Below are 19,046 nucleotides of genomic sequence, written 5' to 3' on the forward strand. Positions count from 1 at the left end.
AAGACACGAGAGGAGGAGACTCAAGAGGAAGATAACGAGATAACGAGCTTTCAAGTTTCAACCACAATTCATCTTGAGAAGCCAAAGCCACAACTCATCTTTCAGTTTGGCCTTTTCTCACAGTATTCCTAAAATATTTTCGACATTATCTACATGCAGTAGTACGACAGCGCTTGCTTCCAAGTGAAAAGTCTCAAAATTGTTACGAAGAGAACTGAGATTCGTTGCCTTCTCTGGATTATCAGAGAGAGTGAAGCTTTCCATGGTTTAAAAGCTTCAAAGCTCAGTTCAGACATTGGCAGGTGGTCTGCTTATCACCCTCTCCAGAGAGTGGGAAGTGTGGTGGTGCTTGCGTGAGGCCTCTGTGCCATGATTCTATAGGATTTTCGCCGACTGCAACTCAAGGTTTGTTGGGAGGTACTGAGTGCTGACCAATTAGCAGGCCATGATATATAACTTTTGCTTCACAGATGGATTCACTGAAGACAACAATCAGTTGGACTGATTTGGGCTTAAGTTTTTGCAAATCGTATCTGTTAATAAAAAAGATAAAGGATGAAAGAAGTTGAGATTTTCTCGACTTGTAACTCTACAGTCATATACACTTGTAACTCTACACTCGTGTAAATCCTTTTATCATTTTGTACCTATAAATAGTTATATCAATGGAAGTAATATAACGGAAAATTATTCTTTTATCTATTTTTATATTGTATTAGAGCTTAAGATCTGATTTTCTCTGCCGCCACCGCCGACCATTGGCACCTGAGCGTCGGCCTCCTGGCACCTGAGCGTCGGCCTCCCGACACCGAGGTCACCCTCTGGTCCCTCTCTGACCTCAGTAGAGTCCCGAACCTCTGCTATGCTCCAAGTTTTTGCAGAGCCCATTGACGGTCCTAAGAAACTCTGCAACCAACCATCACCGCAGCTCACACTTCTGTGACTCCCAGCCGCACACCGTCGCTAAGCGACCTGCCTCTACCAAGGCAGAACCGGAAGCTCTGTGCCACCGTACGCCGCTACCACTCGCCGCCGCACGCCGGTATAATGAGCCACTGGTATTCTTCTTCTCATTTTTTTTCCCGTCGCCGCCGCAGTGAGCCACATGTATTCTTTCTTCCAGATTTTTTTTCCCAACGACCTTCGGTTTAATCCGAGGTCTGATTAAATTTCAGGAAGAAGAAGAGAAGACTCGTACGTGTGACCTTCGGTTTCTACTCATGGCTTTTGAATATTCTCGTATTACTATTCCCAATGCTCATGACCCAACCACACTACTAACGGTACTCCACATCCACAACTCGGTCAAACTCACCTCCACAAATTATTTTAGCTCGAAAGCTGCAATAGAGGCTATTCTTTTTTGTTATGATCTTCTCAAGTTCGTTGATGGTTTTTATTCTCTGTCGTCTACCATAAAGATGATCAATAATCATGTCGTTCCAAATCCCGAACACACTACATGACTTCGTCAGGATAAGCTTATTTTTTGTGCGCTTATTGGTACTCTCATGCCATCTATTATTCCACTTATCACTCACTCAAGTACCTCTCATGAAGCCTGGACTATTTTGGCCAGTACATATGCTCAGCCCTCACAAGGTCACATCAAACAAATCAAGGATCAACTCAAACATACCACTAAGGGATCTCAATCGATTTTCGACTATATGCAATATATTAAAACACGAGCTCATGAACTTGCGTCCCTGGGAAAACTCATGGACCAAGAGGATCTCACTGAGACAATTCTAGATGGGCTTGATAATGAGTACAAACCACTTATTGATAATATCAATGGTCATGACACACCCATCTATTTTAATGAGCTGCATGAAAAACTCATCAACAAATAAGTCTCGCTACATGTACAACAAGCTCACTCCTCTCCTTTTCCAGCTTCTGCAAATCCTGCTAGTGCTCGGTCCAATTCCGGTAGGACCGGTAATCGTAATCACCAACAGCAAGTGGTGCCCTCATCACGTTCACAACCAGGTACTACCTTCAGTCTCCAAAAAATCGTCACTCGGGATGGTCGATCTCAACCTCGACCTTATCTCAGCCATTGCCAGTTGTGCCAGAAAAAATTACATAGCGTTCCAAAGTGTCTTGTCTTTCGCCAGATGCAACAGTCCCTGCCATCTCTCCAAACTCGTCGCACCACCTCTAATTGGCAACCTCGTCCTGCAACATCATGGCAACCACGTGATCATCTTGCAACCACCATCGCTTCTACTGGTTCTCCTTGGCTTCAGGATAGTGGAGCATCGCACCATGTCACCACCGACTTGAGTAATCTCTCTCTTCACACTCCTTATGACGGTATTGACGATCTTATGATTGGTTATGGCACGGGTCTTCCTATTACTCACACTGGTTACAAATTTCTCTCTACACCCTCTAGTACATTTTTATTAAATAATGTTCTTTGTGTTCCCACCATGCAAAAGAATCTTATTTCTATTTCTCAATTTTTCCAAACTACTCATACTTCCATTGAATTCTTACCCACTTTTTTCGTGTGAAGGATCTTCGTACAGGGGTAACACTTTCGTAGGATCGAACTAAGGATGGTGTGTACGAATGGCCATCGTCCCAAGTCCAGTCTCTACTAATAATTGTTTTATCTAGTGTCAAAACCACTTCATCTGCATGGCATCATCGTCTCGGATTCTACAGCATATCCAGTCCACTTTTCAGTTAGACTTGTCTCACCCTCTAAATTTTAATTTTACTTGTGATTCTTGTCAATGCAATAAGAATCACAAATTAACATTTTCCCACTCCACACTTGTCTCTTCTTCCCCTCTTGATATTATATTTTCGGATGTTTGGACCTCTCCAATTTAATCTATTGATAATTTCAAGTATTATGTCATTTTTGTGGATCACTTTACAAAGTATATCTGGTTTTATCCTCTCAAACAAAAATCACACGTACTTGATACCTTTATCCGATTTAAATCTATAGTTGAAAATTTCTTTGGTAAACGGATTAAGACACTCTACTCTGGTACAGGGAGGGAATACAAAGCAATGTCTTCTTTTCTGGCGACCAATGGTATCTCTCATGTTACGTCTCTTCCTCATACACCTGAACACAATAGGTATTCTGAACGACGACATCGTCACATTGTAGAAACAGGTTTATCTCTTCTTTCGCATGCCTCTATACCTCTCTCTTACTTGTCATATGCGTTCTCCATTGTTTTCTATCTCATCAACTGGCTTCCCACACCCACACTAAGTCTTCTTTCACCCTATGCCAAAAAATTTGGCAATCCTCCCAACTATTCTAAACTACACAGTTTTGGTTGTCTTTGTCATTCGTGGCTCCGGCTATACATTTCTCACAAACTTACTCCTCGTTCCTCTCTGTGTGTTTTTTTAGGGTATTGTACTACTCAAAGTGTTTATCTACGTCTTGATCTCACTATATCTCATTTTTATGTGTCGTGTCATGTTAAATTCGTTGAGTCTATCTTCCCCTTCACTTCACTCTTATCTTGACCGTCCCTCATCTGACACTCTCTCCCACTGGTGTTCCTCTATGTCCCTCTTGGCTACTGGCACATCATCTACAGCTTCGATCCCTGTACCCCCAGCCAACCTTGTTCATGACCCCCCTCCTCAACCCTCTCCATCATCACTCCCAACCCACATTCCCACTTTGATTGACCCGCACCCATCATCCCTATCTACTCCCCCCCGCCTTGTGTTATTGTCACCAGATCCAATAACAACATTTATAAACCCATCCAAAAACTAAACCTCACAGCCCAAGTTCCTGCATCTGCCAACCGTGAACCCACAAAACTCAAACTCTCACCAATCCCGAATTGCATCAGGCTATGTCTGATAAGTACAATGATCTTGTTTGGAATGGTACATCAGATCCCTCACAGAATCTGGTAGGTTGTAAATGGATTTTCCGTACTAAATATATTTCTGATGGCTCCAATGATTGGTACAAGGCTCGTTTAGATGTTAAAGGGTTTTACCAGTGCCCTGGAGTTAATTATCATAAAATATTTAGTTCTGTTGTCAAGCCTACCACTATTTGCATTGCTTTTAGCCTTGCAGTAAGTCGTGGTTGGACGCTTTGCCAACTTGATGTCAATAATGTGTTTCTTCAAGGCACTCTATCTGAGGATGTATTTATGACACAACCACAGGATTTCATTGATCGTGAACATCCGCATCATGTCTGCAAATTTCGCAAGGTTCTCTACGGCCTTAAGCAAGCACCTCGTGCTTGGTATCATGAGTTGCACCAGTTTCTCATTATCTCGGGCTTCACTAACTCTCATGCACACTCATCTCTATTTATCTCACACACAGGTTTAGTTGTGTTTTATATTCTAGTCTATGTTGATGACATTATTATTACATGAAACAATGATCAAGCTATGGCGACATTCATTCACCTACTTGCTCAGAGATTCTCACTCAAGGAACTTGCCCTCTTGGCTTATTTTCTTGGTATTGATGTTGTTCCTCATTCTCAATGCATCATTTTGTCTCAAAGCTGGTATATTTGTGATCTTCTTGCTCGCACATGCATGACCAATGCAAAGCCTGTCGCTACACCCCTTGCCACATCATCTACACTCACACTTCAGTCTAACACGATACTCTTTGATGCATCTGAATATTGAACTATTGTTGGAAGTCTACAATATTTGTCTCTCACTTGCCCTAACAATGCTTATGTGGTAAATAAGTTATCTCAGTTTATGCATTGCCCCACTACTGATCATTGGGATGATGTCAAACATTTGTTACGATATCTCTGTGGGACTCTGGATCATGGTATCGTCTTACATCGGCAATCTTCTTTGTTCCTTCATGTGTTTTCTGATGTTGTTTGGGCAGGTAACAAAGATGATTTCACTTGAACCGGTGCCTATATTGTTTACCTCAGTCGCAATCCTATCTCTTGGAGTTCTAAGAAGCAACGGATTGTGGCTCGATCCTCTACCGAGGCCGAATATCGATCTGTTGCAACCACTGTTGCTAAGATTCGTTGGATTTGCTCTCTTCTCACTAACCTTGGTGCTTTTCTTTCACAACAACTGATCATTTATTGTGACAATATAGGTGCTATCAATTTATGCTCCAATCCAGTTTTTCACTCATGAATGAAACATGTAGTTTTGGATTATCACTTCATTTGAGAACACGTTCAGAGTAGTGGTCTTCGGGTGACTCATGTATCATCTACTGATCAATTACCATATGCTCTTACTAAACCGCTTCCCCGAACACGTTTTCTCTACTTGAAGGCCAAGATTGGAATCTTCTCGCAGAACTTCATCTTGCGGGGGCATGATAGAGATAAAGAAGACAAGGATAAGAGAAGTTTAGATTGTCTCAACTTGTAACTTTACAGTCATGTAAATCCTCTTATCATTTTGTAACTATAAATAGTTGTATCAATGGAAGTAATATATCGGGAAATTATTCTTCTATCTATTTCTATAGTATCTTAGGCCAACATCCCCCGGGAGAGATAAAGAAAAAATGAAACCTATTGGCCGAGTTTCCAATCTCGACTTATGGAAATAAACATTTGTACAAAATATAAAAATGAAGTTCAATGAGAAAGAACCATTATATATCAATAATACCATGACTTGTATTCATCTTATCGAAGGGCTACGATATAGATTCTACATAGTTTAATTAAGGGAATTTTACTATATTACTCAATTTTTTAAAATAATAACACAAATAATCAATTTTTGAACTTAATTGCAAAAATACCATACTTTGACCTGTCAACTACACATGTATACAGTTAAAGGTGACATGTAAGCTTTGACAGTTTACATGGTGCCACATCATGTCGCGTCATCAGCACCTGAAGAGTTTTACGCCATCTCACCCGACATCAGTGGGAAGCCACACCACCTAGTAGGATTCCATGTCAACATCATCAAATAAATAATTTAAAATTATTTATTTTTTAAATAATTTTAAGATTTTTAAATTAAATATTAAATTTTTAAAAATATTTAAATATTTTTAAAAATAAGTAATTTTTTAATATTTTTTTAATATTTTCAAATAGTTTTTAATATTTTTTTAATATTTTCGTTTTTTTATAATATTTTCAATTTTTTAATATTCTAAAATATTTTAAATTTTTAAAATTTTAAATTTTTTCAATATTTTTAAATATTTAAATTATTTTAAATATTTCTTTTACAATAAAATTAATTTTTAAAAAAATGATTTAAATAAAATTTAAAAAATAAATTATTATTTTTAAATAATTTTAAATATAATAAATAAAACGTGTATCGATAAATTAGATTTTAAAATTTTTTAAAAAATTAATAAAATATATTTTAAATCTCTAATAAAAGGTGTTATATAGGTAAGAATAAAAAATTTAATTAATTAATATACGAATTTATGTTTTGTTATTATAAAAAAAGAAGGTAGAATAGTTGTACCAACAAATAAGAATTTTAAAACTAAATTATTTTTTATTAAATATTGTATTAAATGAAATAATATCTTATTTTTTATTAAATATTGAACCGAATTACATAATATCTTAAAGTAAAATAACTACATTAAGGTATTAAGTAAAATAAAGTATTAATTATATTAAAAATATTTTTGAAATAATTAATAATAAAAATTTATATTTTTTATTATATTAAAGTGAAAGTAATGAATTGAAATGTGTAAGATTTTTTAAAACTATAAATTAATATTTTTAAAAAATTATTTACAAAATAACCTAAATCTATCATGAAAATAAAATGGGAGAGTGACATGGCACCACATAAACAGTCAAAGCTTATGTGTCACATTTGACTATACACGTGTAGATGACGGGTCAAACATGGGTATTGGTGCAATTAAGTTTCAAAATTGATTTTTTGTGTTATTATTTTTAACAAAATTGGGTAGTATACCAAAATTCCCTTTAATTAAATATAAAATCTGCTCATTCTTGTTGTATCAGAATGTGACCTGTCCCGTCTTGCTGATTGACTCCACTGAGCCAACAATTGAGCAATGAGTGGGAGACTCAATTCATTTAACTCATTCATCTTATCACAAGTGTATGATATTGTTGACCTAGGTTCAATCTTATCAATATTTTGATGATAACAAAATTTAAACTAATACACTGATGATTGTAAATTAAATTTTTCATGTACAATTTATTCAAGAGAATAGATTTATAGTCTTTGCTAATGAATCGACAAATTCATCACAAGACCTCAAACGACATGAAGTGTCAAGCCATCTTAAAGAAGCATCTACAAAAATATTGAAGACTAGAGTCAAGTTAATTAGATTCATCTCAAGAACTCTAACCTAGTACGAATATAGTTAATAAAATTTCAATCTTAATGTACACAAGAGCTTTGGAGCTTTAAGGCATAAATATTTTCAAAATCTTATTTAGTTAATGCATTACCATATTTTAGACATGCTACAATCCCTTAGGATAGTTTTCATCATGATTGGAAGTCATTTCAGAAAACTGGTAATTGGCATGATCAATCATCATAGTGTGATTGATCGATCTTCCATAAAGCATCTGGCAAGTAATATATAAAAATGATGGATCATCTAGACAGGCATGATCGATCATACAAAATATTGTTAGACGAAGTTATAAAGAATGATCAATCATACTCTGTAGCATGATCAAACATCTAAAAATTGACATAACCAGCACTATAAAACATAATTGATCAATCAAATAAGATTAATCGATTAATCAAATCGAGTTGATCGATAAATCGGGTTTTTAAAAAATTTTAAAACATGTTGATCGATGCTATGATCGATCAACAATCCTAGGGAACCAAAAAAACATAGTTGTTACATACCTTTCAAATGATCAATCAACAAATCTGTCAACTTTTTGGAAATGGGTAGATAATGGTTTGTTTGATTGGGAATTTTATAAATAGACCACCCAAAGTATTTTGCAACATCAACTGAGCATTTATTTGGAATCCCAAGCACTCAAAGAAGTTTTTACATGAAATTTCCATACAAACCCACTTTTGAGAAAGAAAAAAAAAGAGTTGTATTCTTACATTTCTTCAACCTCTCTCAAAATCATTATGGATAGCTTTCTCAAGCTCTAGCATCTATTCTTTTATGCTCAAGGATTGGAGACTTAGATGTCACTAGGAGAAGATTGTTTCTCCAATTCAAAATGGTGTAAGTTTTTTTTCATTTTTCTTTTGTATCTCATATTGAATTCTTGTATAGGTGTTTTAGAACCTCAATATAGAAAGGAAATGCCCACTAAAGCTATAATCAATTGTATAATCTCTGTGAGATATATTTGTCCTAGTATAATTGGGTGTTACTCTTGGCTTAATGAAAGCCAAAATCTCTTTGAAATTGTAATTTCCATTAATAGAGCATATTAGTGGAATTTTCCCAAGCGAGAGTTCTGGGGCGATGATTACCGATAGGAGAACATCAAAAACAAAAATTATTTATGTTCTTTACGGTGTATACTTGTCTGTTATTTTAATTGTTTTATATTTACAATTAAGCATCAAATTTTAATTTTAATTTCTCAAACCATTCCAAATACTTGTCATTGATGATAATGTTATGAGCTCTCACTAATCTACACAAAACTGCCATGTTTCATCTTTTTTTTTCATATCTTGGTAATAGTATACCCAAATCTTGGCTATTGTGGCTCCAAATATTATCCCAAGTAGTGATCTTACAGACAAAAGGATGCAACCTATTAGGAGCAAAAATACAATTAAGTTTGGAAGTTTCATAAAGCTGTACTGATAGCAAGAGGCATGGATGTTCTTGGCAGCTTCGATGGCCACCCAAAAACTGAAAAACAAAACATAGTTGGATCCATCACGTATTCCCAGTCCTCCATTGATTCAAAACATAGTTAGAATATATAATGAGATAGAAAACAATAAAATAGGTGGTCGAGTTCATTGTCAACCATTGTTAGAAAAATGAAGCTGATCACATATACTCTCACATAAACTATAATAGATTATGATGTGAATGATGAGTTTTTGTATCTTTCGTAAAAGTCATGTTAAACTCTACTCCAAATCTCAGCTTGGGTTCAGATGTTTTTTAAACAAATGTTCTTTTTTCATGTCTACTAATCTCATTCATTTCATAAATGAACAAGAACGAGAGGGAGAGAGCTTCGTTGAGCCAGCAAGAAATGGAGATTCGAGAAAAGTCTTTTCTCAGAGCTTCGTCTGTCAGTCTCTAATGGCAGCATGGGACGGCAAGGTCGGCAATGACATAGAGAGGACGAAGACTGACCACTTCAACACGCTGCACGACTCACTTTCGGATTTTAAAGGGATCCGTTGACCTTACAGCGCTTATACACCGAAAGACACTCCGCAGACGAATCGGATATGCTTAGCCTGCACATCCTACAAACAGTAAACAACAAAACTTCTGTCGCTTTAGAGTTAAGGGGATTCTTTAGCGGGAGAGATATCATATCAAACACAAGAAACGGTCAATCAGTCTTCTTCTTTCCCACATCAGAACACACGGCAAGAACAGCACAAGAATGAATTTTCGTCTCTCTGAATCAACCAAAATACCATTATTTCTTGCTGGTAAGGATCAATCTGGGAACACGATTTCAGCACTCCTACTCGTAAATGCATCAGCTCAAGCATTCCACCTCTTGCCGCAGCTTCTCCCAGCTCCTATCCGACCTGCTCGCGTCTGTTGAAGAAACTGCGTCTCTATCGAGGGAAGCTGAATCCCGGCAGGAAATTTTCGCCCAATTTGCTGCCTTCCTTGAGAAACTTACTCCAATTTTGAAGGAGCTCAAGGAAAATGAGATCATGGATACGCAGCCGATCAGGAAAGCAGTAAAATCGCTGGAAGCGGGGATCAGACGCGCGAGGATTCTCGTAAGAAATTTCAACTCTGAAGCTTCTCTTACTACAATTGAGGAAGCTATACATGATCTGGGTCGATGCTTGGGCCTAGTGCTTCTGGCAAGTTTGGATGTGAGCGTCGAAATTAAGGAAAAGATCGGAGTTTTGCACAAGGAAATGCTGAATGTAAAATTCCTGAAGTCGTCTGACGCGGAATCCATTCAGAGCTCCTGTTCTGACGCAAAATCGACCAGCATATCGGAAATCGAGGATGCCAACATTTTTGACATCGAAGAAATCGTCTCACAGCTTAAGATCGGAAGCGACGAAAAGTTGACTGTCGCACTTTCAGAACTAAGGCAACTCACTAGGGATCAATTGGTGTCAAATGATTGGATAATCGATAACGGTATCATTTCAGCTCTGCTAAACCGAATGGCCACCACCAAGCACGAGCACAGGTTGCCGATAATTTTAGTTTTGAGAAGCCTCGCCGCCCAAAACGATGAAAACAAGGTACGATTCTCCCCTGTATTCTTCGCTCCCGGTACAGCCGTCAATCCGTTAACCTGAATACCCTCTGGACTATCATCTGAAAATTCCATGACCAATCAAAATTCATCGGATCCCCTGCAAGTGTGCTCTGAAGGAAGGCGAGGAGGGGGATTTTCTTTTAACCAAAGTGGGATCTAACTACCTGTCACTCCTGATCATTTACAGGAAAAGATGGCAGATACCGAGTATTTGACCACAGTAGTGAAATCTCTGTCACGGGATGCTGAGGTGCGAAGGGAAGCAGTTGGGCTACTGTTAACCCTATCAGAGGTCCAAAAGGTTCGTCGGAGAATTGGTAAAGTACAAGGCTGTATAGTGATGCTGGTTTCGCTGCTCAATGGTGAAGACCCTTGTGCTTCAAGTGATGCTGCCAAGGTACTCAACGCTTTATCAAACAATACACAGAACGTACTTCATATGGCCGAGGCTGGGTACTTCAAACCGCTGGTGCAGTACTTCCATGAAGGTAAGGAGGAAGCTATCTAAGAAATTTTAAATCCCGTGTTTGACCTCTTCGTTCCCACTGTAGCTAGTCTAGCTACGCTTAGGTCATATATTCCAAGTGCAAACTTTAAATGACTCGCTGAGACTCAATACAAGTGAAATCCTGTAAATCAAGATTTCTCTCCGTTCCGTTTCAGGTACTGAAATGAACAAGATTCTCCTGGCAACTGCACTTTCAAGGATGGAGCTTACAGATCAATACAGAGCTGCCCTCGGGGAGCAAGGTGCAATAGAACCCTTAGTGCAAATGTTCATTTCAGGGAAACTTGAAGCCAAACTATCTGCCTTAACAGCATTACAAAATCTCTCTAGCCTGACAGAAAATGCCATGCGCTTAATTGGCTCAGGGATTGTATCACCACTGCTCCAACTCCTTTTCTCAGTTACCTCAGTGCTCATGACTCTGCGCGAACCAGCATCAGCCATACTTGCAAGCATAGCACAATCTGACTGTGTACTCGTAAACAAAAATGTCGCACAACAGATGCTCTCTCTTCTCAACCTATCAAGTCCAGTAATCCAGTATCACCTATTAAGAGCTCTCAACAACATGATCAGTCACTCTTCTGCAACAAAAATAAGAGCTAAGATGAACAAGGATGGAGCAATTCAGCTTCTTCTTCCGTTCCTGACAGAAGTTAACACTGACGTTAGGACAGCAGCCTTAAATTTTCTCTCCAATCTCTCAAAAGACTCATCAGCAGATTTGGTTGAACAATTAGGAAGCACCTATCTCAATATCATAATCAATATTGTCTCATCATCAACTACAGAGTTCGAAAAGGCTGCAGCTTTAGGTATAATAAGTAATCTCCCAGTTCACAATAAGCAAGCAACAGAGATTCTTAGGAGGGCAAATTTACTACCCATTCTGATCTCCTTAACTGCAGAAGCTGGACCTGTAACTTCCACACCAACAAGGAGCTGGCTGCTGGAGAGTATGGCAGGTGCATTGATTCGGTTCACAGTTTCTTCAGATAAAAAAATACAGCGGTATGCTGCTGAACTCGGGGTAATACCTTGCCTTGTGAAGTTACTCTCAACTGGGTCCCTTCCTACTAAAGCCAGGGCCGCAACTTCACTGGCTCAATTATCACAAAATTCCTTATCATTAAGCAAGGCTAAATCATCCAGATGGAGTTGTGTTTCTTCATCATCAGCTGCCTTTTGTGAAGTCCATGATGGTCACTGTTTTGTCAAAAGTACATTTTGCTTGGTCAAATCTGGTGCGATTTCCCCACTAGTACAGATATTGGATGGTAAAGAGAGAGAAGCAGATGAGGCTGTTCTTAGCGCTCTGGCAACTCTATTACAGGATGAGATATGGGAAAATGGAAGTAAGGCTATAGAGAAAGAATCAGGTGTGGTGGCTATTGTAAAAGTTCTTGAAGTAGGCAGTGGGAAGGCTTTAGAGATAGCAGCTTGGATGTTGGAGAGGATATTTAGAACTGAGAATTTCAGGTCACAATATGGGGAGGTTGTGGAGGCACTTCTAATTGATCTTGCACAAAAGAGAGATCCTACTTTGAAACCAACAATTGCTAAGATATTGGCACATCTTCAGCTCTTGCCAATGCAATCAAGCTACTTCTAAGAGGTCATATTGCAGCAAACAATAGCATGTGCTTTAGGTTTCAAGTATTTGACTGATTGTTGCTCAGTTTTGAAGTTGCCAACTGTAATGCAATAGCACTACCCAGGGCACTGCTCATGATTGAATATCAAGGCAACAACTTCGTGTCAGGCTAATCTCAGAGTCTCTTGAGAGATCTGTACAACACAACTCCTGGATGATAGGAAGCAGGGAAGATCTCCCGATATCAAATCCTTGTTATTTATTATGATACTGGATCAAGCTTTAAAGCTTTGATGTGAATTCTTTACCTATAAAATTTGTTTATTCCATCACTCCTCTCTACTCTCTTTATTTACGGATGAATTTACATCAGATTGACAGCACAGTGTGATTAATAATGAAATTTAAAGTACCATAAAAACAGATAGCTAAGACAGAAAGACAACCAAGCCATAGTTGGGAAGGAAATAGTTAATCAATTGCCTTAAAAAACATTTCAAAAAAAAAAAATGACCTAAAAAAAGAGTGCAAACAGTTCTGTCATTTTCCTAGAACAAGATGAGAGAGCAAGAAAGATGAAGTAGAACATACAAGGAAGAAGAGATATGCCTGAGGTATGCTATTTTGACTGCCACCCAGAAAATGAGCAGCAGAAAAAAAGAAAAGATTACCATCCTTAGTCTATCAGCACTTTTTTCCACCACTTCCCAACAATAAGCTAGAAAAAAATTATGGGCTGGATCTCAATAGGATCAGGGCTGGTCATGCAAAGGGCTTCTCACAACCTTGATTCAACCAACCCGGGAGGCGTGACGGGGAAAACTGCATTTCCATGTGAAGCAAGGGTCCAGTCTAGTGTGATCTCAGGGCTTTAGAAGCCCAGTGTGCAACCACGTTCATAAAAAACAAAAAGTGTAATTTATCAATGATGTATTGTCCATAGATAGAGTCCTCCAACATCGGCAATTAAATGATGTTGCATGATTCCCAGTGAATTCTCATTTTCAACTATGTGATTTCAATACTAGCCTTGAAGCAAATTTCCAGCAAGATGCTAACTCGGAACCCTCCTGCATGAATGGCCAACTCTCCTATTGACATGCTATGACAACTACCAGTCCTTAGGACCACCTATTTCAAAGTAATTACCAAGATACCTACTAACTGCAGTGTATGAATGTGCTGCCAAGCAAAAGATATCTCCAGCCAGAAAAAGCAGCTGGAAAAAAGCTAATTTTGTTCTCACAACTTTTAATTACACAAAGGTGGACAGATAATAATGCTGCCAGATATCATCTTTTCTTTACTTGTTTTCTCATGATTTTTCTTTCTTTTCAACAGCAGTCACTAAAAAACAAATGCAAAAGATGAATTAAGAATGAAAAAGTGTGTGGTTTTGACAAGAAAAAATGATAATCAATCAAGCAACCACTTGTTTTTGCTAAGCTCCGACATTGTTTTCCAAATAAATCAGCACTCCCTTTACCAATTCACTCCACAGCTACAGAAAATCAGAAATTTGACAGCTGGAAGGGTTTGAGAACTTTATCCACAACAACTGTCAATGTGCCTTCAAAAAGATTTGTGCATTGTTTTACCATATAACTGCCACCAAAAATCAAATAGAAAGTGCAAGAATGAGATCTGATATCAAACTACAATCTTGTAAAGAGCAAAATAGAATTCATTCAACCACCTAGATGCCACAGAATGTTATGGAGTACTAATGATACAGACTAATCAAGCCTTTATTACAGATAAAACTCCATAAAAATCTATACATAATCCCTTGATACGCACACTTTCAGTGGTCAAAGCAGGATTGGCAATAGAAGCCTTTGACGAAAAAGCAGCGCAGAAAATCAAGTAAAAACTTTGAAATGAATGGTGACCTCTGAGGCTACCTCAGCTGCTTTCTGAGTGTGGGAACAGCTTCTCAATAATTCCATTGGAAAGGATTCTGTTAGGATCCAATTCCCTGCGAGCCTTATTGTATGTGTCAACAGGAAAACGCTTTCTGAGTCTCATCTGGAGTGTAGCTAGCTCTTCCTTGTCCTTTGGAACCTGCATAAGTTAAGTGCAGAACAATTGAGGAAGAGATGAATGAAGTCCACATTCCTTTCCAAACATTAGCCCAATTACTTCAGAATCCTTGACAACATGTTTGAAAGTTCCAATCCAAACTTCTGCATGAACTAATACATGTATGCTCCTTCCATCAACTTGGTCTACCATTATATGACTCCAAACACATTTGTAGACATTGTACTGCAAAATAAATTTCAAGATATATAGAAGAGCTAGACAATTTTCATGCTTGATGCCACCATCTTTTACCAAACAGGGTTTGCCAATGCAAAGCTAAGGTTGATTGAACCTATATTTTCAGGAAGTACTCCTAATGAAATTCCCCACGGACATGTAAAATATTGATGCCTTTAGTAAAACATGCAATTCCTTAAAGTTCCAAAGAATAACACAGAAAAGACAAAAAGTTAACAAAAAGTAATACTCAGTTAAATGGGATGGAATTCTTATCTAATTTCTACAAGCAATTTAAAAATCCCAGCCCTAATGTACCTCAATTTTAGCCCAGTGCTCATAAGCTGAATATTCATCCCACAATTGTGTCTGTGTTAAATGCCTGTAGTTGAAGAACTCTTCAGTTATCTCCTTTCTCTGGCGAGCATCGCTAGTTGGCAAGTACATGATTATACCCACCTGATCAAGGAAAAATTGAGGCAAATTCTTTCAAATTAAAGCATAATATTATGTGCAGGGTGAGTATTGAAGGATAGAACTCAGTCCAAACTCAGTCCAACCTGCTTTTGGCAGTTAGCTGAATAAGTCCAAAGAAATCACGAGAAACTCATAGAACAAGGTTATTCGATATCTAAAACATGTAATGGCATTTTCCTGTCATAAGTAATGGTTTAGCCATATAATAAGTGGATGGAGACTTGTGGAAGATTGGGATCCTACATATTGCTTCTGGAATAAAGCAGGCATCCACCCACCCACCCACCTGCTTCTAGGACCAGCTGTGACTGACATAGTTCATCATGTGACTTTCTTGTCATGACATCATTGATTTGTTTTCTTTATTTTTGTCTCTAGATAAAGAGACACTAGTTTAAAAAGTAAAATACAATTTTCTTGCAGCCTATCAAGGCTCATCAATGTGATCCATTATGAATCCCAAAAATCCCATTCTACTAAACTCTGTCATTCCTTAGTGTTGCCACGTCAAATTCACACCAACACATTTTAGCTCTACAAAACAGAACGACGGTATAGATGTAACATCATCAAGTTCTAGAAAATGGAGATTGAATTGAATGAGCAAGTAACTTCAATTCATCAACTTCAAGATACAAAAAAAGTAAGGAATGAGCACAACTAGTCATTATTAATAGATCAAAATTAAGAATCATAGTGGATAGGGCCTGTGCCTCAAAGGTCACATGGGTGAGTAGTGGGAGCTTCTAATTTGAGGTCTTGAGTCCAAGTCTCACTCAGCTATGGGGTTCAGCATTCAATAATAATAATAACAATAGAAGTAGTAGTAGTTATAATAATAATAATTATAACAAAAAGAATAAAAATAATCATCATCATCATCATCATAATGACTCACTTAAAAAGTTAACCAACTGATTAGTTACCCATGAGAAAATGTCGTCTTCCATGGGACTTGATGCTGGACTCATGACACTTTGGCTGCGAGCAGTCCACCGCTGCTCGATAGGAGCAGGAGCTGGTATCCCTTCACTCTCAATAAGCTGCTGCAACTCTTCTAAATATTCCAAGTCCTTCATGTTTGGTTTTTTAAGTGTCCCAGCCGGGAAACAGATTTCTGATACCCACTGTTGACCTCCACAATCAAAACCTAAGATCTCATCGCTCCAACCAACTCTATATCCTTCTGATTTCCTCCAATAGTCAGCCTCTGCTAGATTGACTTTAATGACATGATCTTTATTCAGAGGATCTAGTGCTAGAAGCCTGTCTCTAAGCTCAGTAAAAGAGAATTCATTTATGTCTGGCTCATCGCTTTCCAGACTAGTTTCTGCTGACCTGTAATTGACTGGTACATAATCAGTAACAATCCTCAAAATAAAAATAAAAATAAGAGTAAAAGAACAGAAATGCAATTCTAACAAATAAAATCCTATCCATTCATGCTAGTTTAAGTTTCAACAAGCAGAAGCATCTGACAATGAGCCATATTTGCCACATCAAGATGCATGTAGTGTGCATCTTGGAGGTCCTATACATCATCTTGCTGGGTTTGGTTGAGTCTTGCTCCAATAAAAGCAGAAGGGCCTTCTTGGCCTTTTCATGAACATGGCTTTTGTGGAAGGAAAACTAGTCATTCTGCCAAACATGGCAGATCAATAATATGAAAGACAGCAAATAAACCACAACTCTTTTAAAATATTTAATAAAATAAAAAGGAGGATCATATTAAATAAAACAATTTATTTGGTGGACCATGCGACTATCAGTTTCGAACAGCTGGAGCCACTAAGGGAACATGTCTGTTACATATTTATTTGAAGTAACTAAATTCAGAATGCTTTCTGAACAAATAAATGACTTTACCTGTATTTCTTGAGTGAATCACGATATAAATCACGAACCTGCTGCAATGCCTCGTCCTTAGTATATTTAGGTTTAAACTTTGGTGGACCTCTCCACCTTGAGACAGGATTGCACCGGACAACTACTATAGCATCAGTGTATGGAATCCACAAATATTTCACATGCTTATTTTCTGCCAGCCATTTCCTGCAAAATTGCAAAATAAGTTGAGGGTCGATAGTTGCTTCAAAAGAATGATATCTTCAGTAGTAACCATCTCTATAAAATAGCAAGATATAAAGGTATGCATATTTACTGGTGATTTTTTTTAATGTCTTTGATATTAGAGACAAACGTGTGTTCCACAAGCTCATGCCTCTCCACACATTGGATTGTAACCTCAGCAACAACGCCAAGGCCCCCCAGACCACAGCGAGCCAGATAAAATAGTTTCGGATCTTTCTCTTTTGAGACTTCTATAGTTCCTTTGGATGGGGTAACAAGTTTCATGCTAAGTATCTGCTCATCGATAGGAGGCAACCTCGCACCAGTACCATGCGCACCGACCTGAAAATGGACAAAGGCAGAAAATACAGCATTTCATATCCAAGGAGAGTAGAACATTCAACTGGATTATCAAGCAGCTGTTTCAACTGTTGCGAGCAATTATATTATTGGGCTTTAGGCGTGTTAAGTTAGAAAAGTTGGGTGAATACTCAGAATCAACTGCAGCCACTTTACCACAAATTCTATAAACTCCTAAATGCGAGCGTCAAAATTGAGATGAATCAGAACAGTCAAGCAGAGTGGCTAAAACAACCTGGACAATGCCACCAATCTGCTGCTCCCTAATCGACGCAAAATTCTGCAATGTAAGCCCATGCTCTTTCATCTCATCGACAAGCTGCGATACCCTGATCCCAGCCTGAACCCGAACCCTCTTTTTCTCCTTATCCACCTCCAAAACCTTATCCATGAGTGCCAAATTTACCATCCCACCGCGCTGAAGGGCGATACCATTGGGCGACAAGCCCGATCCCACGGGCCTAATCTTCTGCCGCTTCTCATTGGCATCGGCCACAATCTTTTCCAACTCCTGAAGGTTCTCCGGCTGCAAAAAAACCCTAGTTTGCACCTCGCGAGTTCCACTCCAGTTAGAGACGATGTGGAGATCCTCGGGCAGTGGCGCATACCGGAAGAGTTGTGCCTTCTTGTGCTTGGCATCCTCAGGAAAGGGGAAGGAGTAGTAAGTGGCGACGCCACAGCCAAGGAAAAGAGCAAAGTAGCCTACATATTTTCGGAATTCTGCATCAGAAATGGACGAAGACGATGAAGAAGAAGCCGGAGAAGAACAGAGTGCCCGAAAAAGGATATTCGCGTTGCGGTTTTGGGCTGGGTTTTCGGTGGCCGCTAGAGTTGGGAAGAGAGGGAAAGAGGCGCGATGGGCAACCCGAGTAGATCGGGCGTAATGGAGCGCCCGAAGCATCTTCGAACGGATTCCTCTACTACCACGTATCTGCGGAGCAGTTGGTCTGTTAGAGGTGGCGGAAGTGACGACCAGGAGGCCCTCAAGGCCTTTACCAGCGTGATGCTCGAGAGTAGCGTACTTCTTCGAAGTCCCATTTATAGTGGATCAGCCCTTTCCTTTTATAGCGTTGGGTTTGACTCATGTTGATGTTATTCAATTTTTCTTACCATCATATATCATTTTTATTTTCTCATTCTTACCTCTTTTCAACTCAATAAACATCTTATCTCTCTAATTTCTTTACAAAAGAAAATTATCGCGAAATTCAATGAAGGTCAAAAGATTAGAAATAAACTTCAATCAATTGAATCTTTCACTGTCTAAAATTGAGTTTTACGATAAAATTTAGTGAATCTACTTTCTCATGCAACAAATGTCTTGATCTAACAATCGGAAGAAATCGATGTTGCAAGAA

At 38.3% G+C, this 19,046-nt stretch overlaps 2 protein-coding genes across 6 annotated transcripts; one reads left to right on the top strand and one right to left on the bottom strand.

Annotated features, from left to right (window-relative positions):
- Window positions 1–8,690: 8,690 nt before the first annotated feature.
- On the bottom strand, window positions 8,691–18,685 carry LOC137955445 (L-galactono-1,4-lactone dehydrogenase 2, mitochondrial). Of its 3 annotated transcripts, none has more exons than XM_068802387.1 (7): window positions 17,924–18,685; window positions 17,420–17,670; window positions 17,125–17,310; window positions 16,185–16,596; window positions 15,100–15,240; window positions 14,424–14,583; window positions 8,691–8,847 (listed from the first exon to the last, which is right to left on the bottom strand). In XM_068802387.1, the coding sequence occupies exons 1-6, from the start codon at window positions 18,587–18,589 to the stop codon at window positions 14,425–14,427; spliced, it is 1,815 nt and encodes a 604-aa protein (XP_068658488.1). In that variant the 5' UTR covers window positions 18,590–18,685; the 3' UTR covers window positions 8,691–8,847; window position 14,424. The 3 variants fall into 3 exon arrangements, with proteins under 3 accessions (XP_068658488.1, XP_068658487.1, XP_068658486.1); XM_068802386.1 differs by lacking the exon at window positions 8,691–8,847 and adding an exon at window positions 13,956–14,124; XM_068802385.1 differs by lacking the exon at window positions 8,691–8,847 and having other exon boundaries at window positions 14,165–14,583.
- On the top strand, window positions 9,538–12,819 carry LOC137955963 (U-box domain-containing protein 44-like). Of its 3 annotated transcripts, none has more exons than XM_068803209.1 (4): window positions 9,538–10,400; window positions 10,605–10,905; window positions 11,081–11,740; window positions 11,834–12,819. In XM_068803209.1, exons 1-4 carry the CDS (start codon window positions 9,660–9,662, stop codon window positions 12,535–12,537), a joined length of 2,406 nt encoding a protein of 801 aa, XP_068659310.1. In that variant the 5' UTR covers window positions 9,538–9,659; the 3' UTR covers window positions 12,538–12,819. The 3 variants fall into 3 exon arrangements, with proteins under 3 accessions (XP_068659310.1, XP_068659311.1, XP_068659309.1); XM_068803210.1 differs by having other exon boundaries at window positions 11,081–11,167; window positions 11,291–12,819; XM_068803208.1 differs by having other exon boundaries at window positions 11,081–12,819.
- Window positions 18,686–19,046: the final 361 nt, after the last annotated feature.

The sequence above is a fragment of the Aristolochia californica genome, unplaced genomic scaffold, assembly GCF_029961685.1.
Source record: "Aristolochia californica isolate CCGP_79_NKW_82.1479 unplaced genomic scaffold, dmAriCali1.0.hap1 SCAF_2, whole genome shotgun sequence".
Lineage (NCBI taxonomy): Eukaryota > Viridiplantae > Streptophyta > Magnoliopsida > Piperales > Aristolochiaceae > Aristolochia > Aristolochia californica.